A 21972-nucleotide genomic window follows, 5' to 3' on the forward strand; every position below is an offset into this window, starting at 1 on the left:
CTGTCAAATCAGCTTCATGGGTGAATATAGATTACAGAAAGAGCTCATATCTTCAGCAAGAACTGATTCACTTTGCAGTTTAAACTCCTTAACTAGAAATAACTAGAAATTGCAAAAAAAAAAACCAAACAATTAGGTTCTTGATTGGTACTTGTTCTGTCTGGGTTCCCCCAGACTTCAACACCAACTGGAAAAAACAGCCAGACACTCTGGTAAAAGCAAAAGTACTTTATAGCTGGAAAAAATAAACACAGGGGAAAACCTGTTCTTCCCAACAGACAGGCTATAATACTTTACAGCAGAGTCCTGATGTCCAGACAATACAGCAAGCTTCTTGCTGGCACACCCACCCCAAGGTTTCAGTAGTCAAAGGCACAAACCAGGATTCCAAGACGCCAAAGTTCACAGCCAGGTCCCAAGACTCTCAAAGATAAAACTCCACAAGCCAGGAAGGGTGGGTCTGCCTTTTAGCCTTTCCAAAGAGCACCACACCCAAACCCAGCTGTTGCCTCTTTAATGCTGAAAGTACCTAGCCAATTGGTCCCTTCGCTGTGTAGCTCTTCTCTGTCGCAGATCAATTATGGCTTGTGCATTTTCCTCTAAGGAATCCAGGCTGCTTGCTGGGGAGAGCTCCCTCTGGGGGGACTCTGGCTGTCCTCCCTCTTCTTCAGCCTGGGATTCCTCCTCCTCGTCTGCCTGCACCTCCTGCTCCTCATCCTCTCCCTCTGAGCTGGAAACCGACAGAAGATCAGCCGTTCCCTGAGGGGCCTCAGACGGAACCACAACAGGTACTGTTGAGTACAATTTATCTGTACACCTTACTTGAAAGATACTGCGAGTTATAGTAATCAAGAATTTATTGAGTCACTTGACATAGTTTGAATGCTGTCTTTGCCAGATGCCCCAGAAGAGTGTTAAAAGTATGATTCAATGCTTTATTTACATCAAACATGAATGCATTGTGTACAGTACACATTGAAAAGCTTATCTAGGAAAAAGAGATCATATCCAAAATAAGTTGCCATTCTATCGGTGGTAACTTACTTACTTACTTATTTATTTTGTCAGACAATTATAGAGTGGGAATTTGTACAAATAAAACATTAGATAAGTAATGATAAAAAGTAACAAAAGAAGACAATAGGACAGGGACGGTAGGCACAGTGGTGCGCTTATGCACGCCCCTTACAGACCTCTTAGAAAGGGGGAGAGGTCAATTGTAGATAGTTTAAGGCTAAAGGTTTTGTGATTAGGTAGTGCATTCCAGGCGTTGATTACTCTGTTGCTGAAGTCGTATTTTTTGCAGTCAAGTTTGGAGCGGTTGACATTTAGTTTAAATCGTTATTTAATAAGATTTTATTTATCTGGAATCTGGTTCATAGTCAGGCTTGCATTTCTACAATCTGTATATTCCATTATGCATTTACAGACTCAATGTAGAAGTAAGATTCCTATATGTGATGCCTGATAGGAGCTTGAATAAGCATCTAAGCATCTATAAGCATCTCAACAGTGCCAGGTGCTCCTCTAAAAAAAAACCCCCATGGTTTTGCAGCTATAGAAAGATCTTGAACACCCAGTAAGGAGGGAGGGAGAGTAGGGGAGATGGAAAAGAAGTCTGATATCAGTGAGTAATGCTACCTGGGCGTGTCATCTCCTTTTGGTTTGACACAGCTTTTTGTGCCTTTAATTATAATACAGAAGCAGCCAGCCAAGCACATAATACACAGATACTTATTTTCTTATTGTCACATTTAAAATAGTACCCTTTGGCACGATAAAACAGACATAAAAGTTCAGTATAATAAGAATACATTCCATCTTATTATTTCTATAGTGATCCTTGAACCTCAAAGTTTAAATATGGCATGCTACATCATGTCTAGTAAACAGTTGTTCTTTGGTCATTTGTTCTTGGCTTGATTATATTAAAAATAGTCTACATCCAATATATGTATAGAGAGGAGAGGGATGAGTTATAGTTATAGTGACCATTAGGAGACACTGTTTCAACCTTAATGAAAATTCTTATATAAGGGTATCCAGATACCAGGTCCGCCTGGTGCACCAGTTGTGGCCCTATTTGGACCGGGAGTAACTACTCACAGTCACTCATGCCCTCATCACCTCGAGGCTCGACTACTGTAACGCTCTCTACATGGGGCTACCTTTCAAAAGTGTTCAGAAACTTCAGATCATGCAGAATGCAGCTGCGAGAGCTATCATGGGCTTTCCTAAATATGCCCATGTTACACCAACACTCCGCAGTCTGCATTGGTTGCCGATTGGTTTCCGGTCACAATTCAAAGTGTTGGTTATGACCTATAAAGCCCTTCATGGCATCGGGCCAGAATATCTCTGGGACCGTCTTCTGCCGCACGAATCCCAGCGACCGGTTAGGTCCCACAGAGTTGGCCTTCTCCGGGTCCCGTCGACTAAACAATGTCGTCTGGTGGGACCCAGGGGAAGAGCCTTCTCTGTGGTGGGCCCGACCCTCTGGAAACAACTCCCCTCAGATATCAGAGTTGCCCCCACCCTCCTTGCCTTTCGTAAGCTCCTTAAAACCCACCTCTGTTGTCAGGCATGGGGGAATTGAGATATTCCCTTCCCCCTAGGCTTACAAAATTTATGCATTTCTTAAATTGGGGTTTAAATTGATTTCTTAAATTGGGGTTTTAAAACTACTTTTAATATTAGATTTGTTTATATTGTTTTTTATTGTTGTTAGCCGCCCCGAGTCTATGGAGAGGGGTGGCATACAAATCTAATTAAATAAATAAATAAATAAAAATAAATAAATATTACTTTAGAGGGTTCAAGCCTTCTCCTACAAATTGAACTCATGGACCTTAGATGAGTACATACAGTGCATTAGTTTTAGAAGGAGGGTAGTGCTAATATTATATTATTACGACATAGCATTTCTTGCCTTTACTCTAAAAGTTTAAAAGATGATGAATTGAATCTACCATTCTAATAGCATTGTTAAACACAGAAACGCAGATGCAAAATTTAAAGTACTTAATAGTGGCCAGGCAGAGAGAAGTAGTAGTGGCCAGGCAGAGAGAAGTACTAGTAAATGTCACAACTGAATTAATGCAGTCCATCCCTCTAAAGGAAGTCCTTCTAAGATCTAATATTATCTAGCTGTAATAGTCCTATGGTGGCAGTGCTGTGCCTTTAAGGTCACATTCATGTTATGTTAATTTATTTTATGAACCAGATACTTCCATTATTAAAGTGAGATTTCATAGTCAATGCATTTTTAAAAGTCATAGTTGTGCAAAAAATATTTCATTCTTAATAGTTTTAATCACGACAGCATGTTATTATAAAATATAATAGATTTTATAAAGAAAATGATTTTTAAATTAATATTACAAGTGCTGGAACTGAAAATTTCCTCTTTTGTGATAGATGTATAAACATATAGATTTAGAGATAATGATACAAATACAAAAAGTAGGCTAGTTAAAGCAATAACTTTCCCTACAGTGATGTATGGGTTTGAGAATGGACACTAAGAATGGCTGATTGAAGAAGAATTGACACCCTTGAGTTGAGGTGCTGATGTAAGTTATTGCATATACCACGGACAGCCGGAAAAACTAACAGAGAGGTATTAAATCATGTAAAACCAAACACATTACTAGAAGCTAATCATAAGACGTCTGATTAACTTTGGCCTTGTCATGCATGCAAATTCATTTGAGAAGGAAATAATTATATGAATGGTTAGGGGAACAAGAAGAAGGGGAAAGTCAAGAACAAGCTGGCTTGATAACACACTTAATTACACCATGTAACAATTAAAAAAAAAAAATTGTTCCCAGTTGTTAAGTGTGTTTTCCTGATTGCTTGCACCTTAAATGAATAGAAAAAAGTTATTATTCTCTGTAAATTTTGCTTTTGTGGTCAGCACTATGATATTTTGAAATTGACCTACTTTTAAGGATATTCACAATATTTCAAGATACTTAAGAAGCTTCTGGAATTGTGAGAACTATCAAGAAGTTTCTAGAACTGTCTGAAATTATCTAGAACTCTCTGGGACTGTACAGAATTGTAGGTAGCTGTACAACTACAGTTATATAGGGCCACTTCATGAGAGATGCAGAGACAGGATCTAATTGATTGGGTTTGCATAGAAAATGGGCAATGGCCATCACAGACAAAGGGGAATTGACCTAGACAGAGACAGGTGTGAATTCAATATCTACTCAGATTCTGATAACGACAGTATTCACACTTCACCCCACACCCATTACAGGAGGAGCTTAGGAATGTAAATGTATATATATTGTGTTACTCTGGTACCGGGTGATCAATCTTGCTCTCTGAATCCTCAGTACATTCTTGTACTTTAATACTGCATGGAATAAAGACCATTTTTATCAAGTTTGGAGAGACATCCTTTTTCTTTACAGTACACAGCAACTTAGTCAATTTAGATGGCATCAAGAGATTGCATAAATCCAGCAGACGCATTTTGCTATGTATGTGGCCAGTTTATAAAGACAAGAGCAAAAAAATACTCTGTGGAAGCATCTGCTAAGATGTGTGAGGCCTACAAAGCATACTTAGGCATGCCTGTTGGTGACCAAGACAAACCATGGGCTCCTCATTTCACATGTGAGCACTGCAAGAAAACTCTTGAAGGTAAGTGGATAAATGCCACTCTCTTAAATAGCAAATTAACTGCGTTAATATTGTAAATATCATTAATCATTAGTGTGAAATAGGCCTAAATCAAATTCTCAATCCAAATTCTATTTTGTTTTCTTATAAGTTGGTACAGGGGAGAGAAGAGAGCCATGCATTTTGCTATCCCAAGAATTTGGTGTGAACCAACTGATCGCTCAACAAATTGCTACTTCTGCATGGTGGACCCTTCCAAACGTCGCACTGGCAAAAATGCACCGCCTGTAACATATCCTGAGATTCCTTCATCTATTGCCCCAGTACCACACTGCCCTGAACTTCCTGTACCAACACCTCCAGACAGAACTACACCACCTTCAAAAGAAAGCAGCAGGTCAGACATCGTGGAAGATGTTGAAGATCACAATTTCTCTTCATATGCAGATGAGGTGTGGAAGCTATACTACCCTGACCAAAAAGACCTCAACGATCTGATCAGAGACCTTGGTCTCACCAAGTCCAACGCTGAGCTTCTGACATCAAGGTTCAAGCAATGGAATTTATTAGATGAAAGAGTCCAAGTCACAGATCAGAGGAAGTTCAGACTCTGATAAAGAACTATGCTGCAGTGGGCTGCAGGATGTCACTCAAAATCCATATCCTTGATGCTCATCTTGATAAGTTCAAAGAGAACATGGGAGCTTATTCAGAGGAGCAAGGCGAGCGCTTTCACCAGGACATTATGAACTTTGAACGCCGTTACCAAGGACAATATAACGAAAACATGATGGGCGACTATATCTGTGGATTGATTCATGAAACTGATTTGCAGTATAGTCATAAATCTCAGAAAACAGCACACTTCTGAACAGTTTTTGGTAATCGGTGTAAATTTGCAATGCATATAGTGTTCTTAGTCTGACTGTATAAATGAGAAGATGCAAAATCGTCTGTCTCTGTAGTAAAAATGCATATTTTTCGTTGCCGTGGTCACAAAAGCGAAGTTTATGATGAATGTAAGCAATTTTTAATTTGTTTTAGACCAGTGTTTCTCAACCTTGGGCATTTGAAGATGTGTGGACTTTAATTCCCAGAATTCCCCACATCTTCAAACGCCCAAGGTTGAGAAGCACTGTTTTAGACATAAGCAATTGAAATATAACATTTAAAAGCTGGGAACAAAATTTGTGTTACATAGTGTTATCATGATGAATATCCAACCACTGAAAGAAGCTATTCTTGATGGGAGAACACTTGTCTATAAAAGTCATCAAGAGTCAGACACAATTACCGTAAGTGGTTAAAACAACAACATACAGATGTAATGAGATGCTACTGTCATTAATGTTGAAGGTTACTGTTCTGTCGAGCTCTCTGGTAGAATCCTCCCAAAAATGCACAGATACAATTTCAGACACACACACGTTTGAAAATTCAAAACAATGTTTTTATAATGAAAATTTACTTAAACCAAGCCCTCTTTTGGGATAGCAAAGAGCACTTGTCTCCAAACAAACTGGTAATTTGTATCTGTTCCATGATACTTAGCTTGCAGCTGTGAGGCAATTCACAGTCCTTCTTTTTTCACAAAGTGAAACACACTTTGCCCTGGTTTAGTTTCAAAGCAGGGAAAAATCAGCACACAAAAGGTCAAAGTCAGTAAAGCAGTCACGAAACACAACGATCAGATAATCCTCCACAATGGCCAAACCCACAGGCTGCTCTTTATAGCAGCCTCACTAATTACCACAGCCCCACCCAACCACAGGTGGCCTCATTTTCTTTGATAATAATCTCTCAGTTGTTGTTGCCTATGCATCGCTCTCCGCATGCGTGGCTGTATCATTAACTCTTGTTCTGAATCCAAGGAGGAGCTAGATAATTGATCTCCTTCTGAGCTGTCTGCCACACTCTCCTCCTCCCTGTCACTCATGTCTTCTTGGTCAGAGGAGCCTTCATCATCAGATTCCACCGGGGGGGGGCAAAAGAGGCCTGCAGCATGTGGATGTCTCCCCCACATCCACAGTCCTTGGGGCAGGAGCTGAGCCAGAGCTAACCACGACAGTTACATTATAGACTGGGTAAAATCTATTAGGTTACACACCTTTTTATGACAGTCTTTTATGAGAACAGATGCCTGTTTGAAAGGTTAGGGACAAAACATTAACACAAAGTGCTTTGCAAGATGGATTTGAAGAAAAAGAGAAAGAGAAATAATTTTCTTCTCTATTTCACTTACTTTCTCTCTGCATGACTTGAGGTCATTTTATCACGTTGAGTCATTCAGGCTGAAAATCAAAACCCTATCAAACATAGTGTCAATATAATATCTTTTATATGAGTATATCAGGGCTTCAAGGAGATGCCAAATGTAGGTATATGACAGGCCAGATATAGGGACAATATAGTACCTTTTGCTGAAGAACAATTCGAATTCGAACAATGAAATATAAAGGAGAATAGAACAGTGGGATAACTCCATGCTTTCCATAAAGAAGATCACATATTCAGTCTTTGTCACCTTCAGGCAAAGTTATAAAAAGCTGTATTTCCAGGCAGCAGCTGGTTCATATATTCTGCAAAGCAAAGATGCATTTTTGCTATGGCTTGTTGAACAAATTACAGTAGCCTGAATTATGCATTTCATATGGGCTTACAAAATATGTTGTTTAGTTTCATGTATTACCAGCCAGTGACTACTGTACTTCATATATTGTGCAAAGCAAAGCTGTGTTTTCACTTGTTTTTTGAATAAATTGTAGTGGCCTGATTTTCACCCATTGTATAGGCAAATGACAACTGATATACTTCTTCCTATCAGGGATTTTGCGTTGGACGCGGAAATAAGCACCCAGACCACAGAGCTGGGATTTATGGGTCACTTTATTAATTTAAATCTGGACTTGCAGAGGTAAACCAAATGGGGTGGAATTTACATTCCAAACATTCCTGGACAACTATGGGCGAAGCTCCTTGCTGAGCAAAGGAAGGTTGCCCTTGACCTTGACTTGGTCTTCGCCTTGATCTTCACTTACTCTCCGCCACGCCGAAGGCATGTTAAGGCTCACCCCCAGCTTGTCGCCTGTTAGGCCTATGGCAGGTGAGCCCCAAGGGCAGTCCCAACACTCAGGCTGGAGCTTATGATGAGGGGAGCCCAAAAGGTGCCCTAAAGGAGCCCCTTTTTCTGTCCCATACTGCCATCCCCAGTGACCAAAGGGATTTAACCCAATTGACCTAGACCTAATGAAACAAAGACTCCTAAGCACCCCCTAATCTCTCCTATCCCCAGCTCCCAGTGTGGAGTAGGTGAAAATATGTCCGAAACATAAAATGCGTTACAGCCTCAAAAAATTCCTACTCAGCCCCCAAAGGCGGCCAATGGTCACACTGAGACAAAGGGGAGGGCGGGTGGGTGCCTACCCTCAATACTGTCCTCAACACAATATTTTATTAATTATTTATAAACAGGGCACCTGATATCGTTCTTTCAACTGAGAGTAGTACTCATGCCTAAATAGAACACCTAATTTTTGGTGAAGCAATACTAGGCAAACTAAAATACAGTGTTCCCTCGATTTTCGCGGGTTCAAACTTCGCGAATAGCCTATACCACGGTTTTTAAAAAAATATTAATTAAAAAATGCTTTGCGGTTTTTTTCTTATACCACGGTTTTTCCCACCTGATGATGTAATGTGTCATCGCCAAACTAATAATTTTTGCAAATAAATAACAAAAAAAATAATTATTGTTAATAAATAATTATGTTTATAAATATCAGGATCACTAAGTGTCTTATTCAAGGGTGAGTACCAATAATAATGGTGAGTAAATGGTTGTTAAGGGAATGGGAAATGGTAATTTAGGGGTTTAAAGTGTTAAGGGATGGCTTGTGATACTGTCCATAACCAAAAATGGTGTATTTACTTCCGCATCTCTACTTCCCGGAAATTCGACTTTCGCGGGCGGTTTCGGAACGCATCCCCCGTGGAAATCGAAGGAATACTGTATTATATTTTAAGAATAACTTAGAATGTTATATCCAAAAGCAATTAAGACACTCTTGGAAACATAAGGCCTAGATGGGAATTCCAAGATCAGAAAACATGTACAGTATCTATTTGGTAACCTGTCTTACTGTGGATACACAAGCAGAACATTGGAACTCCTGTACCAAATGTCCTAGTTGATCAAAAATATCAGACCTTCTCAAGGTTTTGTTTAATTGCTTTTAAAATATTATCATTTATAAATGTCAGCAAGCCATATTTATGTTGTGGGTATTTGGAATGAAATGAGAGAAAGAGCCAGGAAGGATACTTTTTAAACCTTTATTTAAACCTTTAAAATCCAGTCCCCTATTTTAAAAAATTACATTTGGACTTAAAATTTCAGAAAAACATGCATGGCATATTTATAACATCCTCGTAATTTGTGCAGGATCAGGAAAATCCTAGCTACTGGCAAACTGTTTCTCAGATACTAATGATAATCTTCAGTTCTTCTAAAAGCAACTCTCTTGATTCAAGCCAGTGGCTCCATGGCGGTACCCATGTCATTTTTGGGGCAATGATATATACATTTTACTGTTACTGCCTCGTGGCATGCTCCTACTTTTCAGTTTAGCCTACAGCCCTGGTATTCTGTCCTCCAAATACTGCTCAGCAACCTCAGGCAAGGTCAACCAGATGCTATTAACAGCTTTGGTTTCTCTTAACTTTAGTTAAAAAGCAAATCTGTACAAGCTATAATTTGCTGATTACAACTCTAATGATTAAATGAATAAAAAAAACCACTTGTCCCTTTTCCCTAAGATTTTTTTTTCAAAACTACATTTTCATTTTATTATATTATAGTTTTTTCCTCTTGGCCACAGATTAAATATTTATTCATCATATCCAAATGCTTTATATCGAAGGTGCAAAGAGAATGTTACAATATTCAGACTGATGGATTTTAACCAAAAAAAAAATCTGAGCAGGTTTTCAATATGGGTAAAAGATTATTTGCATAGGGTTGAGTTGCCATTAAGAGCACCTGATGAGGAATGTACAATTTTGTCAGAGCTCCACTTGACAGCTCAGTGTAAACAATTCATAAATATCATAGCCAAGGAAAATATATGCTTATGATTGTTTGCTCATCTTGAAAAGATCAAACTGTTGGATAGCAAAGATCAGTGGATTTATGCAGCTGACTCACAATGATCCTTCAGTACATATATGTTTAAAATTAAGTCGCTAGACCCTACAAGGCTTTTCTCATCAATCTCATATCTAGAGAGAAATTACTCATTGAAAAATTATCCAAATCAACTGCATATTTACAACCAAATGTCAACTGCACAATTACCTCAAGCAAGCCATTTTTGTCATGACTCTTCATCTGCTATGCCAAAAATAATACTAATTTTGCTAATACGGTTGAAGCAGGAGGCAAAGAAATGTTTGAGCCAATATCAGAGAAATATTTTCAATTCCTGAAATATAATGTTTTCTGAACCTTTTGATCTCATTTCTCAATTGATGCACCAATGTTCAATGGAGAGTTACACATAGATGTTGATAGTAGGTTTGTTTTTGGGTTGTTGGGTTTTTTTAAATCTTTTTTCTTTTTGGCTGAAAATTCATATATCTTTTAATTAGGCTGGGCATATTTAACAACAACACTACCTCTCTTTTTTTTACCTCTGTGGCTGGACTATATACTTTAAGGCAGAGGGGTCACCAATGCCCTGGCCACAGCCTACTACCAGGCTGAACCTATCTGGAGCTATGCTATACGTGGAGGGCTGGCACATAACCATATGTGCACAGCTCAACTTGTTTGAGTGGCAGTCCAGAATGTATGCACCTATGCACACAACTTAACTTGCTCATAATGGCCTGGTACCCCTTCCCCTACTAGCCCACCAAGCTGCAACGTTTGGGGGCCACTTCTTTAAGGAACCTAAGAGAAATACTAATTATTCTAGATAGATCATTTATGCTGGTTGTTCCCTAGCATAACCTCTAGGAATGGCAAATGAATCTGCCATGATCATTATTGGCCAATATTAAAAAGTACAAATTTTGATGTTTTTAAAGAATTTCTCTATTAACTTCTACATTTATTTCAGAAGTGGAAATAAAGCATTATTATCTTTTAGAAACTTTAGCCATTAGTCATTCTTAACTATGGTTATTAAAAATGGAAGTGCAACAATATCTTTTTTGAGTCTTTTGGGGTTTTGTTGTTAGTTTAATGGGGATTTTATTTTTTATTTTTACTATTTAACATTTGACTTCATTGTAATTGTATCATATTTTTATTGTTGTAAGGCACCCTGAGTCCCATGAAATTGAGCGACATATACCGGTAAGTCTTATTAAATTATTAAATTAAATTAAATTAAATTAAATTAAATTAAATTAAATTAAATTAAATAAATTAAATTAAATTAAATTAAATTAAATTAAATTAAATTAAATTAAATTAAATTAAATTAAATTAAATTAAATTAAATTAAATTAAATTAATTAAATTAAATTAAATTAAATTAAATTATCAATCAAAGATTGTTATGTTAGTTTATGAATCCATCCAAACATTTTCTTTTAGTAAGACTGAAACTTGGAAATGGAATGTAGGATCTAAATAAGAAAAAAGGCACCATAATTTTTACAGTGCATTTTTTTCAAAGTAGATTTCACTTTGGGCACACCCATTGTGAAAAACCTATTGTGTTATTTCTGTTGAAATGCTAAAGACATGCATGAAAAACAGGATATTACCCAGCTTCTTATGAATTTCAATGAGATTTAGGCAGGGACTTTTCTTTATAGATGCTGTCCTTTAATCCAATCATAAATTCGCATATGGGTTTTTTGCAAATATTTGTTTCTGCAGAGTCCACCAAACTGAAGTCTAATAAATAAGCCCAGTAGTATATGCATGTGTAATTCAGCTTAAATTAAATTTCAATTTGATCTGTCTGCTAAAAAACATTAAGCTACAGCATGAGCATGTTTGCAGAATTTCCATATCATTCATATGCCAGAAAAAGATCACATTTGTTTGATTAACCACTCCATTCTGAGAGCTGAGAATGGATAAAAGCACTTACGAAACACTCAATAAAATGAGGGAAACAAAATTATTCCTGCTTAAAACATGGTCTATTAAACAAATTAAATATTGCAGATTTAAAGATTAACTCCTAAATTATCTTTTCATCTCACCCTGTTAACATAAAATCAACACATTAAAATTGTATAAATCTTTATATAAATTAAATTCTTCCAAAATGGACTAATACCTCAGAATACTTTTGTGTCTGAGATAACTTTTGTCCCTTAAATTTATTTTCTTATTGTTTAAACTGTATATTTAAAATTAATTATTTATAAATAATTATAAATTGGCATATAAATCCAATAAATCTAATCTAATCTATTCTAATCTTTATTTTTATTTGGTTTTATTATGGAATCTATAAGGTCTTCTGAAATATGGCAGGCAATAAATAAGCTATAGTTTGAATTCTCCAGCTCTTCTCTGCTACCTCTTACATTTCTTGTGGAGCGGGTGATTTTCTGTGGCCAGATCAATGGGGCAATGGCTTGGGGAGGCTGACCCTGCCTGCTCTGTTTTTCACAAGTCAGGTCAGAGTCACCTTGGATGAATCACTGCTCCCTGACCTACCTTGCCTGACCAGGTAGTAACATAAAGTGGGGGAAGCATCTAGGCAGAAAATTTGTATGTTTAACTAAAAAAACCTTTTAAAAAGACTGTATGGCAATGTAATAAATAAATAAATAAATAAATAATAAATCACACTGGTTGGTTTTGATCTATTTGCTCCCAATTGGATTCTGTGATGACAAATTAGAAATTTGTTTTTTATTTATTAAAATCACACGAATAGGTAACTGGCTCTTCCATAGTAAGTCAATAAGAGCATGAGAATAATTTGGGGGATGCAAAAGAGGCAAATTATCAAATGCATTTAAATTTCACTTCGTGATCATTTGTTCAGCGATCATTCAAAGTTACAAGGAGACTGAATGAAAAAACCTGTAGCTCATCCTATTGCTCGTCCTATTGCTCTCCTATATCTCCTATTCCTTTCTTCTATTCCTATATCTCTTCTTCTATTCTTTCATTGATATGTTCTATTACTATATCTTCTTTTCTATTCTTTCATAGATATATTTTACTATGAGTATCTCCTCTATAACCTTCATCATGTATTTTACTATGTGTACAGTATATACTGTACATAGTAAACAATATATATACCCACTAAAACTCTCATTTATTGGACAAAATAAGTAAGTAAGTAAGTAAATAAATACATAAATAAATAAATAAAGTTATGATGGACACAGCATCCCATGATCATGTGATTACTACTTTTGGCCTCGGTCAGCTTCACTTAAGTAGTCAATGGGAAAGCCAGCAGAAAGTTCCACGTCACAGTCATGTAACATCATATGATCTGCTAAACAACCATAATTGGAACTGGTGTTATAATTAGTGGCATCATCATATTTTGCTTTATGGCTATGCCATTCAGCTGTCGCCACATTAAGAGCCATCATCTGTAGTCTCCAGCGATCTCAGCATTGGTTCTTGAAGCCATAGTGTCATAAAAAAATAGCACTTGTCCTGTCTAAAGCTTTGCAGAATTATGGATCTAGGAGCTTCCTGGAGCTATAAATAGAAACAGCAGATTTGCCTTTCTCTAAAGATGCAACTCTTAACAGTTTCTTGCAGGTCACTACATTTCCATGTCATTCTTACAATATTCAGGGAGATAATACTTTGCTTTCTGGCAAAATGTCATCTTCTACTTGGAAAAGGTTGAGGAGTTTAGTTTCGTGGCACTACATCATTGGGAAAACAAACAATTACAGAGAAAGACAGACAACTAGTTTAGTATTAACTAAAACACATGATTTGGGAAACAGAACGTAGTCCTCTACAAAAAGAAAATACATTTACCTCAATAGAACGACGGTTGCATCTTTCTTAAAGCTTAATTTACATTCACAAGGGGAATCCTGAAAATGGTCATGATTATGCAAAATATACGAATTTATCTTTCATACCCAATTCCCACATTGATCTGGGAGCCAATATTAGGTGTTGCATTACTGCTGCAGTCAATCGATTTTAGGGAAGAGATATTCTATTTTTCTGTAAACAATTGAGCAGACCTTGTTACAATCCTATATGATTAGATCAATCATTTATACCCATACACTTCTTAATAACCAATTGAAATATTTGTGGAAAAGGACCAGTGTCTGCCAGTCAAATGGAGCTATAACCAATGAAGTACTGAATTTTTCTCCATATATTTCTGGTCTAAGATAAACTAGAGACAGTGGATGAGGATTTGGTGTTCCCTAAAATCACATTTCTTGACTATTAATGTAACTGGATTCTGAACACTGAACAATCAGTGTTAAACTAGATTAGTGGCTCACTGTTAGTAAACCAGACTAGTAGTGAGATATGGAGATCTCAAAACATTTCACACTTTTGTGTCATCCATTGTATTGTAGTCCTTTGTGTTACCCTTGTGTTTCATGATCTCATGAAAGCCATCAGGAAATTCATTCCCCGATAGTTACAAACTGGTGATCTATGATCAGAGGTGGGTTCCTATGGATAATAAACCAGTGGTGACATCACAGAGCTGGTTCTGTAGGTGCTGGTCCATGGATGCCACCATCTTGTTTTTGGCTTCTGCACATTCGCAAAGCTGAGTTTTTGGCACTGCGCATGCAGGCACCCATGTGGCATGGCCATGCAGCATGCAATGCGCATGCAGCTGCAGGAGGAAGCAAATCGGCGGCAAGGTAAGTTAGAACCCCCCCCCCCGCCTCTGATCCAGTTAATGTGATGGTGTGTTGATGAAAGAAAACAAAAGTTGATCAGTTAAATAGATGATTGGGTCAAGCATTTGCCCAGGTTCACCTGGTGCACCAGTTGCAGCCCTATCCGGACCGGGACTCACTGCACACAGTCACTCATGCCCTCATCACCTCGAGGCTCGACTACTGTAATGCTCTCTACATGGGGCTACCTCTGAAAAGTGTTTGGAAACTTCAGATTGTGCAGAATGCAACTGCGAGAGCAATCATGGGCTTTCCCAAGTATGCCCATGTTTCACCAACACTCTGCAGTCTGCATTGGTTGCCGATCAGTTTCCGGTCACAATTCAAAGTGTTGGTTATGACCTGTAAAGCCTTTCATGGCATCAGACCACAATATCTCCGGGACTGCCGTCTGCCGCACGAATCCCAGCGACCGGTTAGGTCCCACAGAGTTGGCCTTCTCCTGGTCCCGTCAACTAAACAATGTCATTTGGCGGGACCCAGGGGAAGAGCCTTCTCTGTGGCGGCCCCGGCCCTCTGGAACCAACTCCCCCCAGAGATCAGAATTGCCCCCACCCTCCTTGCCTTTCGTAAACTTCTCAAAACACACCTCTGCCGTCAGGCATGGGGGAATTGAAATATCTTCCCCAGGCCTATATAATTTATGTATGGTGTGCTGTGTGCATGTTTTTTAAATTATGGGTTTTTAACTTCATATTATTAGATTTGTATTGTACATTGTTTCTATCACTGCTGTGAGCCGCCCCGAGTCTACGGAGAGGGGCGGCATACAAATTTAATAAATAAATTTAATAAATAAAGCAAGGTCATCAAATGATTTGTCCAAAGAGCAAGTTAGCTTTCAGCTTTCAGTTAACTTTATTAAAATTGTTAGCTCATCTAGTTGTTGTCACATTAAAAATGTAACATCAATATATTATCACTACATACAGTATATAAGTGATTATTATCTTAAAGATAAGGTACCAGAGTGGTATCAGAAGCTTGAAACAAGACAGGAGTACAAAATAACTGGATAATGAACAATGCTTGTTTTTTTTTTTACAGGATATGCAAAGGTGAACTTATATTTATTAGATCACATTATAGCATCCATGGATTCTCTACAAGAGATATACTGTAGTTTAAATCTGCAAAAGCTGAACTACGCACTGAATGAGATGCAGATTTCTTTGAATACACTAGGTGTTTACAAATTTTGTCAAAATTTGGATGTAAGGTATCAGGTACGTATAGCAGATGGAGAAGAGATACTGCCTATCATTTTGATTAGAATCAGAAGCTGTGATAACAGAAGACAACATTTATTTATTTTATTATTTATTAATCAATTGGATTTCTATGCCGCCCCTCTCCGAAGACAACATGGTTGATGTTTATAAACATACTCACCAAGTTTGGTTAGAAATTAAAACTGGTATGATTTTGGGAGGGCAAATATAATGGCTATATTAAAAAGGGACATAACAAGAAAGATAAAAATACTAAAATAAGATATTAAAACTCTGGAAAAATACTAAGTCATTTTGGAAACCATGAGATATTTAATTCTAAGCCTGCCTCTTTCTCTTTGTTAGAGAGAACTCCACTTACAAACCCAAGCCTCTGAAACTGTAACTGGAAAAGGCAGGGAGGCGCCTTTGTGGGTCCTCTCTAGGAATCTTCTGGGAGGAAACAGGGGCAGAAAAGGCGGGGAGGAGCCTCTCTAGAATTTCCTGGGAGGAAACAGGGCCCAAAAAGGCGGGGAGGAGCCTCTGTGAGGCGTCTCTAGGAATCTCCTGGGAAGAAACAGGGCTGGAAAAGGCAGTGGGAAACCTCCACGGGACCTCTCTAGGAATCTCCTGGGAGGAAACAGGGCCTCCAACCTCCCTGTGGTTTCCCCATTCACACACATTATTTACTTTTACATTGATTCCTATGGGGAAAAGTGCTTCTTCTTACAAACCTTTCTACTTAAGAACCTGGTCACAGAATGAATTAAGTTCGTAAATAGAGGTACCACTGCACTTGAATTTTCAACTGCAGAGCCAAGAGGCTTCTGAAATTGAGAGGTCCTAAGTATGAACAAATTACCAAGTGCCCAGATTGCAATCACTTGACTGTGGGAGGGAGTTCTGCAATGGCCATAACTTTGGGCACAAGTTATAAGTCACTTCATTCATCACCATTGCAACTTTGAAAAGTCACTGGAATGAATAATTGTAAGTCAAGGATTGTAGATGTTTCAATACTATCACCAAAGGGGATATGTGAAAATAAGAAACTGGGATATTGAGTTGGACGGTTGACTAGCTATTGCTTTCTATATTTTTTAAATCCCTGCGATGCAAACAAAATATTTTGTGTGGAGTAACATGTTTAGGATCTCCTACTACAGCATTTCTTAACCTCTCACCTTCCAGATGCCTGTGAAAGTTATCATGCTGGGACATAGTTATGTAAACTTATAATATCCCAAGAGCCAGTTTGACACAGTGGTTAAAGCACAGGGCTAGGAAAGTAGGGGGAGGAGGTGGGCTATGAAATCCAGTCCTATTATATATATACATAGTCAGATAATGACCTTGTATCACTTTTTGCAGCCCTAGGAAACAGGCAGGAGTAAGTCATTTCTAAAATGCTGTCAAGAAAATGGAAGATTTATCCAGGCGGTCACCAGGAATGGAGAGATCAAGGAAGCAAGATTTTCTTAGAACACCAACTTGGAAAAAGGTCCTCAAAATGCTGGTTATATATTGGCAGGAAATGCCTGCCTTTGGTCATCAGTGCTCTTAAGCTTCCTGTCCAATTCTATGGACTGATTTGAAAATAAGACTTTAAAAAAAACCAATTTGGGAAAGAACTCAAACATGACACTAAAACTATGTATACGGGTCTAAGATACGATCCTAATTCTTATAAATCACATTTTGTGCATGTTCAGAAGGGAATACTTAGAAGATAGCACTAAACAATTTTTGTATCCACAAAAAAGAGTTGTGACTATTTCCCTGTGCTGTTAATGTGCTGCTTAACAAGGATCAGATATAAAGAATAAACAAGACAATATTACATAGCTAATCGCTGGCTTGTCTTGTAGACTCTGAAAGAAATGTATGAAAATTTAATCCACCATTTCCCCATCTTTGTAATGTATTGTTAGCTGCTGTAACCCAGTTGATAAATTAGAGACAAAACTATGCCCTTAACCAAATCACACATGCTATTTTTGTCTGACTTGGAAACTCAGCATTTCCATCTTCCCCTAGGCAACATTAGCTTATGTAACAAACTTGAAAAACATAGCATTCTCATTGCTTGATAATGTATAAGCTGTTTTTCCTCTGTGAATCCAGAGTCCTTAAACAAATGCCATTTGTTAGGGTGAACTCATTCTTCCAAATGGGTGTTATTGCCAAAACTGACGAAAATATGGCAAATCAGGGTCACATGATCATGGGATACTGCAATTCATCAAAGACAAGCCAACTGCCAAGCCAGTCATGTAACCATGGGAGGATTGTTGCAATGTTTTACAATAACCAGAAATGTTTTGTGGGCTGTAAAACATCCATTTTGTCTGAAATAGTCATTAACTGAACAGTCATAAATCAAGGACTACCTGTATATATTTTTTTCTTTTTCCAAATAGCCCATTTCCTTCTGTCCCACATGAGTAAAATAGAATTCAAGATTCAATCAAATTGCTTTTACATAAACATAGGAAGAACTATAGCCTTAGTTTGTTTATTTGGCTAATCCACATTTGCAACCATAACAAAATACAAAATTAAAGAAAGGAAAACATGAAAATAAACAAATAAAGTACAACAGACTAAGTGATTTTTTTTAATTTAATGCAATTTTCATGTGAATTAGAAAACACCAAAACATATCCTCCAGTTGTATACATATCACATCTAGGTACAAAAGCCTAAAGTTTACACATCTTGGAGCCTTCTAAAGTTATTGAGGCAAAATTTCAATGATCTGACATCCTTGGTGAATTCACAAATTATTATCCTGAGATAATCTTTATAGATGGCTATCCAGAGAAAAGGGGAATACTGAACAGCAAGGCTATTATGGCAATCAAAAACAGAAGGTGCAATTACATTTTCACATTAATCATTCACAAAATAGGCTGAACTAAATGTTTACCCATCAGATACTTGAGAAAGTTGCTAGCAGTCCAATTAACAGTTCAGATCAAATTGGGTGCGTGCGTGTGTGTATATCCACATCACATGCAGCTTCCAACTTCACAAGATATCTCCAGTGAGAACTCACTACAGAAATAGTATCTAAAGCTGTTAAGTTTTCAAAAATCATGAATCTGGTTTAAATAAGGTGAAAGATAAACTGGTCACATTATTTCAAATGGCTTTACAAACTATTTAGGTTGATATCTCTCTACCTGAACTTTTAAAAAAAGTTTATAAAGTAGTAAATACTGCTCTAGCTTAAGATGTTGCATCCAAGTGGAACTACACAATGGATGTTAAATCTCATTGGTGGCTTTACATTGTATTTGATTGGGTGAAAACTTCAATTAACAGAACAAGATTGTTCTTCCTTTGGCTCAACATGCCCCCTTTAACACTATTTCTGAAAGACCATCAAGTCTGCAAAGCAAATTTGATATGGGAAATCTGGTGAGCTATTCCTGAAAAATCACATCTTCATAATGACTATAGGATTAATGAGCCCAAGTTTTCAAAGTTTTGTTTAGGGAACTTCAGCTGCATAATGATGACAAAGCATGTAGGTTAGTTAAATACAGAAGAGGAATGTTACCCACAATAAAATGTTACAGCATGTTCTTCTGAATCCACCATATTTCCCACCATTTTCAAATTGCTATGCAATGTTCACTATGAAGCAATTTCAGTCTATTAGATCATTTTTCTTCCTTGCTTAAGAAGAAAAAGTTTTAACTATGAATACTGAAATAAAGCAGCTATGCTGTGCTTCAGATGTAAAAAGAAAAATGTACTTTTGAGCATACATGGATGCATATGTCCATACCAACTGAACTGTTGCTAAAAGCAAAGAGACTGATACTGGGATCCTGGTAACACTGTGAAGGTTATCTACATGATCCACACAAAATACATAGGTGAGCTTCAAAGCATTTTCTTCTCAAGTCTGAAGCACAATGCAGTGAACAGCTACCAGTGGTTTTATTTTAATTATACAGTAACGATATATTGGAAATATCTGCTTCTATATATGTTAGGAATGATTATATATACAAAGAAATATATACAAGAAGTTTGTGCACTAGAAAAAGGAGAGAAACGGTGGATAGATAATTGCTTGAGGAATGAATAAAGAACAAGAATTTTCAACACAATCTACGAATGTACAGAGACCAAAATGGAAAGCCGTTAACTCATGACTAAACGGTTAACAAAAATTTGATATAATACTGCAGATTTTTACCATCTTCTTAGTTTTTTGTTTTAATAAATCAAGTGTTCAATTAGGTAGTGTCGCCTTAAGTGCAAAGGATCAGGGACAATATAACCATTGCAATCAGGGTGTTTAAAGAGTGGAAAAGGCAGATTTCAAGAAGGTGAGTGAGACCCCGTGGCAGGTTACAGCGATTAAGAAGCCATATTCAAGAATCTGATGGTGCTGAACGTACCGACTAGCCAGCACATCAGATCACATTAAGATCACTGCCTAGTGATAGTTGCTTTAACTTACAGCCTTTATATTCTATTAACATAAAGGTGATGTAAGCTATGATTATGTGATACCTCACCTCTGCAGTGTCAAATACTTGCCAACACTTTCTTGACACAGACTTAAAGAGACTCTTTATTTAGCAGCATGGAAAAGATGACAGTAACGGGTTCCCCACCCCCAAACTATATGATGTTTAAGAAAAAGTAAACTCTTCCCCTATCTCAAACTTGTACTTCTCTAGGTTTTTTTTTCCGATGGGGGGGGGGGAAACCCAAGGCATTTTATACTAGAATCATTAGATGCAAATATAATACTGTTGGTTTCCCAAAAGTGGAGGGAAAAAGAGCAAAATAAACATTTTCTAGTGAATATTTATATACAAATTTGGTGCCAGGAAAACATCAACATTTCGTTTTAAGGCAGTAGTAATTTTTTCATTCGTTTTCATATCTGCTATAGGGATGGTCGGAATCCTGGAGCAGACCTAAAAAATAAAATTACAAGAAAGTATTAAGCTGGAGATTACAGAACTGTCCTTCACTTAACATGATGGTTAATAACTATTAAGAATGGAACATCCCAATTTCTGTATGAATACAAAACAAGGGGGATTTTTAGTCATAACTGCAAACAGAAAGTGCTTACTGACAACCCCTCTTAGCACTGAGATAAAGTGAGTTTAACTCTCCAAGTCTTGGTTGATTTATGTCTGTGATCTTTGGTAAGGTGGCATTCTTCTGATTCATCTTTATATTCTTTTGGATGTGGCAATACTATCTTGCTGTAAAACACTACTTTTCTCCAGGTTATTTCTAGATGGCAGAGGAAGAAATCAATGCTAAGACTCTACTTGTTTGTAGGGCTACTTGTAGCTTAATGCTCTCCTTCTATATTATTTCCATAACTGCAAGTACTGAGTCAGGTTTCATCCATATGCAGAGGCTATCCCATTATCTTGTAGCGAGGATAACCATGAGATACTGTGAAAGTCCTGTCTCAGTGCCTTCTTAATGACTGAAAGGAGAAAAACAAGCCTGGGCTCAATGCTGGCTAGTCTAAGTAACTGGAAATTGAAGGGTCCCCCATTTTGAGAAACTATACAAGTTTCTGGGAAATGCAATTCCTGGTGGAACTGCTGCTGCTATACAATTGGGACTTCTCCTAGACTTGATTATTGCTCAAGGAGCAATTAGCAGCTCCAGCCAGAAGAGTTTTTCTATAGGTCCATTTTGTGCATCAAATGTGCTTCTTTGGCAGATTGGAAGGTTCTCTTCCTGGTCCCTTACATTTATGGTTGAACTTTTGCAGTGCCCTATGTGTAGGGCTGCTTTTGAAAACTATTTATAAACAACACTTGGTCCAGAATGCATCAGAATAAGAGGTTCTGAGAGCACTTTGGTTCAGCTGCACCAATTGTCAATAAGCTTCTGAGCAAAAATTCAAGGTGCCGATAGAACATATCATGGTCCATCTAGTCTGCCCTTATACTATTTCCCGTATTTTCTCTTAGGATGGATATATGTTTGTCCCAGGCATGTTTAAATTCAGTTACTGTGGATTTACCAACCGCATCTGCTGGAAGTTTGTTCCAAGCATCTACTACTCTTCTAGTAAAATAATATTTTCTCATGTTGCTTCTGATCACTTTCTATGAAGCCTTTTACAACTTAAAGGCCTGCTTATCTGTGGGGGCTACTTCTCTTGTGTTATGTCTGCTCACTCTACTGTATTAGGTCTAATAATGTGGGCCTACTCCATGCCACCACTAAACTC

The 21972-nt window shown here is 37.5% G+C and overlaps 1 protein-coding gene across 1 annotated transcript in view; it reads right to left on the reverse strand.

Annotated features, from left to right (window-relative positions):
- Window positions 1–18345: 18345 nt before the first annotated feature.
- PTTG1IP2 (PTTG1IP family member 2) overlaps window positions 18346–21972 on the reverse strand; it is a 33796-nt gene continuing 30169 nt past the window's right edge. Inside the window, 1 exon segment of the mRNA XM_070729697.1 lies at window positions 18346–20683. Within this exon segment, the coding sequence (XP_070585798.1) occupies window positions 20634–20683 (50 nt within the window). The 3' untranslated portion in view covers window positions 18346–20633.

Source organism: Erythrolamprus reginae, chromosome Z (assembly GCF_031021105.1).
Source record: "Erythrolamprus reginae isolate rEryReg1 chromosome Z, rEryReg1.hap1, whole genome shotgun sequence".
Taxonomy (NCBI): Eukaryota; Metazoa; Chordata; class Lepidosauria; order Squamata; family Dipsadidae; genus Erythrolamprus; species Erythrolamprus reginae.